General features: G+C 51.2%; 1 protein-coding gene and 1 pseudogene across 1 annotated transcript; one reads left to right on the forward strand and one right to left on the reverse strand.

The window, feature by feature from the left end:
* LOC119321205 overlaps positions 1-1,128 on the reverse strand; it is a 95,356-nt pseudogene extending 94,228 nt beyond the window's left edge.
* A 4,628-nt stretch (positions 1,129-5,756) lies between these two features.
* Positions 5,757-6,517, forward strand: LOC119324506 (glycine-rich cell wall structural protein 1.8-like). Its single transcript, XM_037598296.1, has one exon. The coding sequence runs from the start codon at positions 5,786-5,788 to the stop codon at positions 6,281-6,283; it is 498 nt and encodes a 165-aa protein (XP_037454193.1). The 5' UTR covers positions 5,757-5,785; the 3' UTR covers positions 6,284-6,517.
* The last annotated feature ends 2,852 nt before the right edge of the window (positions 6,518-9,369 follow it).

A 9,369-nucleotide genomic window follows, 5' to 3' on the forward strand; every position in this document is an offset into this window, starting at 1 on the left:
AAACCAACACCGCCATACCATACATGTTTGCTGATGAAGGAATCCATCATGTCATGAATTCTAATCCCTGCAGCTCCCATGGACCTTATCTCATGCTTCTGGTAGTCTTTGATTTTTTTGTGGGACCAAAGAAAAGGTACCTCGTCCGTTCCTGCCAACATATGGCTATGCTTGTCCTCAAAACTTTCAACATACCAAACCCCACGCTTTTGGTCAAGCTTGACGATCAGGTGCGATTCGCAAAAGTAGCGTGTCTCGGCTCTGAGCCTACGGCTGTGTCCTTCCTCGGTTAGCAACTTGCTATCACGTTTCCCTTGTCTGGAACAAACAAACCACCTATAACGCATATGATGTGAATCGGTTTTGCTATAGCTGACCTTATTCTTTCTAATGCTGAAACCATTAACTCTAACATAGTTGTTGTAGAAATCATACACATCATCGTGAGACATAAAAGTCATTTCCATTATCTGCATGAACATATCCCTCTTATCATCTGCACTGGCAGTATCTTGGACATTCTTTGCCCCATCATCTTCTGTCACCTACACAATCAAAACATAGCCATGAAAACAGTTTTCTATGGTTTAACATTACTTCCATAGAACATTGATTACACACATACCTCACTCATGATGACCGACGACTGCAAATCCCCAGAATCAGGTGCATCTAATGATTCGTCGTTAAGGCATGTCTCTGCGTCGGATTAACCGTAATAGTCATACGCATTATGGCATTCAGAAATGAACTGAAAAATACAGCACAAATACATAATTACTTATCATATAATATTCAAGAATTAATTCAATTTGTATGCCAACAAATTTTTTCACTTCCATACCTAACTAATGTAATCTTCATTCGAGAGCTCCGAGTTGTTTTTCTGACCATCATCATGCTCATCCATCTTTAAATTTTCAACACAAAAATATAATGTTGTCGGATGCCACCAAAAATTAACAACATGATAATGTCACTCACATTAAGATCTTCCCATTTGTTCCCATTCTTTGACCGGTCTCCACGATCTGAATTTTCATCATCTGACCAATCTTCTATCCAGTCTTTCATCAGTTCTCCAAACTCCATGTCTACCATCATATCAGTTAACTCCTCATCCGCCATTTCCTACAACAAATAATATGTATCAACACATGTCAAAACATTATCTGTTATGGCGCTGCTAGAAGGAGGGCCGGCCGGGGGCCTTTTTGCCCACGGCCGGGCAAGAGGGAAGGGATTTCCTTCTTAATTCTTGCTTGATTAGATTGATACATCTCCTCTCTTTATATATAGAGGTTTACTTGACTCCCAAGCAAGGCTTACTTGACCCCTAAGCAAGCGACCCTTATCTCTAATTAACCCTAAGACTAACGGGCTATACCGCCAGCCCAGGCCCATTACGTACTCTAACACTACACCCCACCTGGACATGCAGCTTGTCCTCGAGCTGCAACCTAACCAACTTATAACCATGACTCGACGCAACACAAACCTAACACCTAAAAACAAGCCTTTTACATCTCGACTTGTGTTATTACTCTCAAACTGAAATAGACTGGGACGCTTTATTTTGGACGTGCACGTGTACAGCCACCTGGATCCCATGGACACCACCTGGACAAAAGGAGTGCATGTGTATGGCTATTGGTCTGCACTGCACAGGGAAGAGTGGAGGGCTTGCGATGGAGAATGTCGAGGAGGGGTGCGCCCCCCAACCACCGATGTCGCAGACTTTGAGGTCGCTGCCCACGGGGAAAACAGCATGCCCGCCGCCCGTGGGGGAAACCGCATGCCCAAGATCCTGGACGCAGTGGACGAGATCGAGGTCCTGTGCGCAGCGAAGGGCAACTTGGAGGAGCGGCAGCTGCAGACCACGCATCTCCCGCACACGCCGACGCGCTAGGAGGCCGCGCGCAGCAGCCTGCAGCCTCACCACCGCCGACACGTGGCGGGTAGCGATCCAAGACGGAAGCGGTGACTGCAGCGGCGGGGACTTGATCTGCTGGATGTGGACGCCCTGGGATGGCGGCGGCGCTGATGGGAACAAGGTCGTCGTAGTCCCGTCATAGGGCATCCCATACTGGGCGGCGGAGCTGACCGGCGATGGCTACTGCGGTGTCGCGTCGGGCAGCGGCAGTGGCTGCTGCGGCAAAGCGCCGGGCGCGGCGGAGGCCGCTAGGAGCGGCAGCTGCCACTGCAGCCAGGGCTGGGCGATGGTGGCGATGGATGGCAGCTGCAGCGGCCCGGCGAAGGCCGCCTGGTGCGGCGGCTGCCACGGCAGCCACGGCGGCACGGGGGCGGCGATGGGCGGCGCAGCCGGGGGCGGCCCGTAGGACCCGGCCAAGAACATGTGGATCTCCTGGACCGCCTGGGTTAGGTCCCGCAGCACCCCGAACACCTCCGGGGTGAGCACGGCGGGGGCGGGCGCGCCGGAGGATCCCGGCGCGGGCAGGAGCGGGGCGATGGTCGTGGTGGTCGCCGGAGGCGACGAGGTGACCGGCAGCGGAAGAGACGGGCTTGGCGGCGGTGAAGACATGATCGAACCGAAGCTAGCTGATACCAAATTGTTATGGCGCTGCTAAAAGGAGGGTGTGAGAGGGCCGGCCGGGGGCCTTTTGCCCACGGCCTGGCAAGATGGAATTGATTTCCTTCTTAATTCTTGCTTGATTAGATTGATACATCTCCTCTCTGTATATAGAGAGGTTTACTTGACTCCCAAGCAAGGCTTACTTGACCCCTAAGCAAGCGACCCTTATCTCTAATTAACCCTAAGACTAACAGGCTACACCGCCAGCCCAGGCCCATTACGTACTCTAACATTATCAATGAAGAAATATACAACACATAGCACACGATCACGGATGTTATGTAAACAACCCCAACCGAGGCCGTTCAGATCTGCCAAACCAAGTCAGGAAGATGGCCACGACACCCATCGTGATCACTTTCAATCGCGAGGAGCAGCACTAAAAAACCTAGCTAGATCTTTGATTACCTCTGCCGCCGGATACCTAGGTTAGCCGCCACATCAAATAACGATAGTCGTGGTGGACACAGCCGACGGCAACCGACGCTACGTGAACCCTACACTGAAGAAACCCATATCACGAGGAGCAGCACTACCGGAACAAGATCCACAATCGCATGCGCCGCCGGGTAGGTAGGTTACCCGCCCCGCTAGGTTAACCACTACCTCTGACAGCGGCAGTTCGTTCAATGTTGCCGCGAGCGAGACAAGAGGGGTGCGGGGGGACGCGGGATGCAGTATCTGTGAATGCTGGAGATTCACGACGTTGCCGCGCCCGCTGTCCAACGAGATCGCCGGCGATGAGATAGCCACTGCTGGAGATCTACTGCGTGAATTATGGAGCTACATGAATGCTCGCGAGATTGATGGAGCTGCGTGAATGATTGGATCCGGCAGGTCCTACGTGGTCGTGGGGTTGTGTGATGTTTTTTTTCGGACCAGGATACTGTATGTATATGGCCTGGGTTGTACAGGGCTATATAGGGCTTGGATCTGGGCTACGGCGGGCCAAGAAAAAAACAAACTCACGGGGACAGAAATACCCCTCAGAAATTAGGTTAGGGGAGCACCGGAGCTTTCGCATGAAACCTCAGGGTCAACACGAGATCACATGTTCACAATGTGGGATATTTAGGGCTTTTACTTGGCTTCTCTCTTAGATTTTTGATCTCGAGAAGGGATGAAGATCAGTTAACGTATTGACTCCCACACTTTACTTCTGCATGAAAACAACTCTTAATTGTCTGGCTTTCCGTGACTGAACATAAGATACTCCCCCCGTTCACAAATATTAGATGTTCAACATATTTCAGTATAGACTACATACGATGTGTCTATATATACAAGCTTTTTATTTCCTGTTAGAAGGGATAGAGAGGGATTGATGGAATAGTTTGTTTTATTGCTTGAGCCTCATGGGCATATATATAGGAGTACATGGTCATCTTGAAGTACAAGTCAAGACAAGAACAAATCCTACGCTATCCTATGTTTCCTAAATAAACATTATACTCAACACCCCCCGCAGTCACAATGGTAGCGACACAAACGGTGAGACTAGAGAAGAGTCCGAAGGCAAGCTGACGGACACCCCTCACAGTCGTAGTGGTCGATATATCGCAGAAGTCGTGGCTAGAGTGAAAACCGACGAGGTTGCTCAAGCAAGGCGGTAGCCCGTTGTGCCGTTTGTCGATGTAGCCGAGAGCGGAGAATGCTGTAGCCGTGGTCGAGGTAGCCGTGCGAAAAACGTCGTAGTCGATGTTGAGTCGGGGTGGCCGGTGTCGAGGAAGTCGCCGTGGAGCCGTGGGCGCAAGGGGGCCCTGAGTTAGCATGGGCACAGTGCTGACGAAGTAGTGGTGCGTCGGAAAGAAGATGTTGTTGACGAGCGTCGCGCCAGGTGTGCCAAGTCCGGGGACACATCGTGGACAAAGGCACGCATCGGTGTTGCCAGCATCGGACATGCGTGGACGAAGACGAAGTTGACGAGGCATCGACCAAGCTTGCCAGGCCCGGATACACCTCGTGGATGAAGGCACACATCAGTGTTGCCAGCACCGGGCATGCGGAGACGAGGGACCTGCACGAGTTGTACGCCATGTCGAAGAAGTCGGAGAGGCTAGCAAAGAAGGACTCGAGACGATTGCGGCACCAATCGGCGCAGGGCCAATATCGCCCGCGGTTGTCGGAGAAGATGAAGTGGTCGGTGTAGATGGTGGTGACGGGCTGGTGCTGGGCAAAAACAAAGGGGGCGGACTCGTTATATTGCTTGAGCTTCATGGGCATATATAAAGGAGTACATGATCATCTTGAAGTACAAGTCAAGGCAGAAACAAATCGTACGCTATCCTATGTTTTTTAAATAAACATTATACGCAACGCTTCCTCTCTTCCTAGGGAAATAAAATGGCTAATCTATCCGTTTTTGACGGTCAAAATAAAGAAGTCCGGATTAAGCCACCGGCAGCATGGGATGGAATATCTCTGGGATTTCCCTACCGGACGGTATACAAAGGGCAGATGTCCTTGTTAAACCACAAGGTCGAAGTTATCGGCTAAGCTTGCCACTAACTTTGATGCCGGTTACCGTGGCCTTGCAGCGTGCAAAAGCAGAGATATCCTGGCCACTTGATTACGACCTTCACACACGCCAACACTGCCATCTAATGGCGGTCAACAGCCTGAATTAGTGCAGGATTGAAATGGACTGCACCCGTGTTCAATTCCATATCGTTTTCTCCCTTTCCTTTTACCGGCACGCTTTGTGCTCACGGGCGCGCGATGTACCCAGATATTTCCGTGCCATGGCAATCTTGCTACATGCACCGTCGATCTTTGTAAGAGTGGGAACGGACGGACATGGTCAAGCCGTGGCATCAGAATTTTGCCCAGCCCTGGCAGCTACCAGATTCTTCAGTCACGGGACTCTCGGCATAGGAACAAGATTAACCAATAACAGCTCGCATTTCCTTTTCGTGCAATTCCAGTGCGCCGCGAGCACATGACGCTCGACTAGATAAGCTGCTTTTGCGAGAGACTTTAGTAAGTCGGCACAGGAAAAATCGCGACGTCGCAAGGCAAACGACCAAAGCCGCAGCGAAGAGGGTAAATCCTCCCAGGAAGTGGACGGTAGTGCGTGATCGATTGCTCCGGACCACCAGCCCCATGATCGAGCGCTATAAATAGGGCGCGGGGCATCCACTGCAAGCACATTACAGGACGAACCCAGAAGGTCAAGAGCTCAAGGACGATACCATGGAGAGCGGCGGTAAGCAATGGCAAGCGCAGCTGGCGGGGCTCGCGCTCGCGTTCCTCCTCTTTGCGCCTGCGTTGGTGCAGTGCGCGGGCGCCGAGGCCGACGGCGAGAAGGACGGGCTGTCGTCGCCGGGGAAGACTGTGCCGCCGGTTCCGCCTGGGTGGACCGGCGACTCGGGGTCCGCCCAGGGGTCCATCCCTGACGGTTCCACCTGGAAGTACGAGTGGGGATGGGCTGCCGGGCCTGTTGGAAAGGGCTCCGGTTTCGGATACGGTTACGGTGGCAGCGGTGATGCAGGCGGCGGGGGCCAAGGTGGTGGCAGTGGCGTAGGAAGCGGAAGAACGTTTGGTCCACGCGATCGCGGATACGGTGGATATCCCGGTGGCTATGGTGGCAACGGTGCTGGTGGTTATAATGGGGAAGGAGCGTTTGGCGGCGAAGATGGTGGCGCTGGCTGGAACAAGCGCGGTGGATTCCGCGGTGGAGGGTGGCGTTAAAAACTGAAGCCGCCTGTGTCGTTACTCTCTTAGCCATGCAGAGATGCGATCAGTATACGTCATGGCAGAAATCATAATGCTAATAAAGCTAAAGCAGTCTATATACTTCTATAATTAAACGATGGTGTACTTGTACGGTTGTACCCTACGAATGTTGTATATCATTGTTGCATGTTCTCTCAGTCTCGACTCGATCCGTATCACGGGTCGATCTGCTGATGCATGTATGTATCACTTCGCTTCGTATTTTTCTCTGCCTGATGCCAATCACCCAATATAATTGACGACTCGACGAGGTTAAGTAAAGCGAACCAACCTGTGATTGGATGGTTAGAGGGACCGTGGTATTTTCAGCCCATCAGGATTTAAATCCTGGTGCTCGCATTTATTCCTGAAATTATTTCAGGATTTTCGATGACGCGCATTCGGTGGGAGTAGACGTCCCCGTTGACGACGATGTGCCTACGGTGACTTCGTAAATTTCAAGATGATATTTTTTGAAAGGAAGACACTAGAGGCGTCCTGCTTTAAATCAATAAAGCTACTCGACAGCATCCAAACAAGGTTCAAAAGGAATAGGAGACCATCCAGGTCAGCAAGTATCGCAATACAACACACATTCCAAAAGCACGCAGGCTTATACATATATAGCAAAAGGATCAACAAGCCCAAATGACCTCCGCAAGGATGAAGGCCTTCCCAAAACAGCTCAGCCGTGTGTCGCGTCTTGCCTGGCCAATGTCTGAGTCATCCTGATACGCTCTAAGACTTTCATCATGCGCTCAACATCGCACTCCTTCCCCAACAGTGCCCACATCTGTAAAAATAGATGGCATTTGAAGATCACATCAGCGGGATGGTTAGGGAATTTCTTCTCTGTCGTAATTTTGTTACGAGTCGTCCAAATTGCCCAAAGCAACGCCCCTACGCAACGCCAACCTATTCTAGCACTGGACCCTTTTGGATTTTGATCAAAGTGAGAAGATCCGCACCCGAGGAGGGATTCCAGTTCGTGTGACACGCGTCCCTAACCGCGCTCCACGCAAACTTGGCTAGGTGGCATCTAAAGAAAACATGGTTTGCGTCTTCACCTAGACCGCAAACCGAATAGGACCCGTCGGACGGGCCATTACGTTTAGCTACATTATCGGAAGTTGGTAGCAGGTTCCTAAACATTTGCCACATGAAGATTTTTATCTTGAGTGGCAAACGGCCCTTCCATAGCCCCCTGTCTATATCCAGCGCACTCCCCGCAGTAAGTTTGCTGTATAGCGATTTCACCGTAAACTTCCTGGAGGCAGTCAGGTTCCAGTCCACCAAGTCGGCCCCCAAGCCTAGTCGCAAATCCCCAATTTTCTGAACCAAGTCATCCCATGACTCACATTCGGTATTGGTGAGGGCCCGCAAGAAATGAATGGTGGGTGGTGAGGAGATCAGAGCCTCCCCCACCAATATATTGGCGTTTGTGGCCACCTGATATATAGAGGTGTGGCTCTGCCAAACGGGTACATGCCCCAACCAATAGTCAAGCCAAAACCGGGTGGATTGACCGTTGTTGATCCAGAACTTGGCCCCGACCGTGAAGGCGGGCCGCACCACTTGGACCCCATTCCAAAACATGGATCCGGACGAAGACGTCGTGAAGGGGTTTTCGCTAGTGAAGTATTTGGCTCGAAGTAGTTGCGCCCAGAGTCCCAACTCGTTTTGGGCAAGACGCCACCACCATTTTGGGAGGAGGGCCATGTTCATGAGTTTAGAGTTAGTGATACCCAGGCGCCCAAATTTTTTTGGCCTACACATCGCATCCCATTTAACTAGATGGTATTTGCGTTTGATCCCGGTTCCTTCCCAAAAGAACCTAGAGCGAGGGGTATCTAGCCAAGCGTGCAGTCCATCAGCTAGGAGAAACATCCCCATAGTATACAGCGGGAGGGAGGAGAGACTCGGGTTTGTGAGGATTAGCCAAGCGGCGGAGGACATAAATCTCCCAGGCCACGGGCTAACTCTATTGGCCACCTTCCCATAAAGGGGCTCCCACTCTAGGATGGACAGTTTCCGGTGCGATACCGGAAGGCCCAGGTACTTAATTGGAAAGCTCCCTAGCTTACAATTAAACAGATTGGCTACACGCACGCTATCCTGGTCGTCCATCCCCATGGTAATGGCCTCGCTTTTCAAGAAGTTAATTTTCAGCCCTGAAAGTATTTCAAAGGATAGCAGCAATAGCTTGATAGAAGGAATGTTGTGGTCATCGGGTTCTAACAGCATCAAAGTGCCGTCGGCATATTGAAGGTGGGTCACCTCTCGAGGGATGAGATGAGGTACCAACCCTATGACGTGGCCTGCCGCCCTGGCTTTGGCTATCATGGTCGACAAGGCGTCCGTTACAAAGTTAAAAAAAAGCAGAGAGATGGGGTCTCCCTGCCTTCGCCCTTTTTTGTTGCGGAAAAACTTCCCCATCTCGCCGTTGATTATGACCGCGGTGTGCCTGCCGGTTATCAAGTTCATGATATGATGTACGAATCCTGCCTCAAAACCCTTTTTGAGGAGGACCTCTCGCAGAAACTCCCAGTTCACGCGGTCGTAGGCTTTTTCAAAGTCCAGTTTAAGGATTACTCCCTGCCTCCTTGTTTGTTTAAGCTCGTGTACTATCTCCATACGCACTATCAGACCTTCAAGGATATTTCTCCCCTTGAGAAAAGCAGTTTGGCTCTTAAGAATAGTACATTGTGCTATAGGAGCCAGCCTAGTGGCGTAAGCCTTAGTGCATATCTTGAAGGGCGCATTAATGAGGGAAATTGGGCAAAGCAACTTTATGTCATCCGCCCCTTTGACCTTAGGGATCAGGCAAATGGCACCATAATTGAGGTGGGACATGTCAGCAGTGCCAAGGGCGAAGCCGTTCACTATCGCATGAAACAGGTCCCTAAGGATAGGCCAAAACTTCATAAAGAACTCCACCGGCCACCCATCCGGCCCTGGGGCCGTGTCGTTCTTCATGTCAGCAAGGGCCCTATCTATTTCTTGCGGCAGGAAGGACAATGCAAGGGCATCGTTTTCCTGGTGAGACCCTTTCTCCGTTGGAT

Source organism: Triticum dicoccoides, chromosome 6B (genome assembly GCF_002162155.2).
Source record: "Triticum dicoccoides isolate Atlit2015 ecotype Zavitan chromosome 6B, WEW_v2.0, whole genome shotgun sequence".
Taxonomy (NCBI): Eukaryota; Viridiplantae; Streptophyta; class Magnoliopsida; order Poales; family Poaceae; genus Triticum; species Triticum dicoccoides.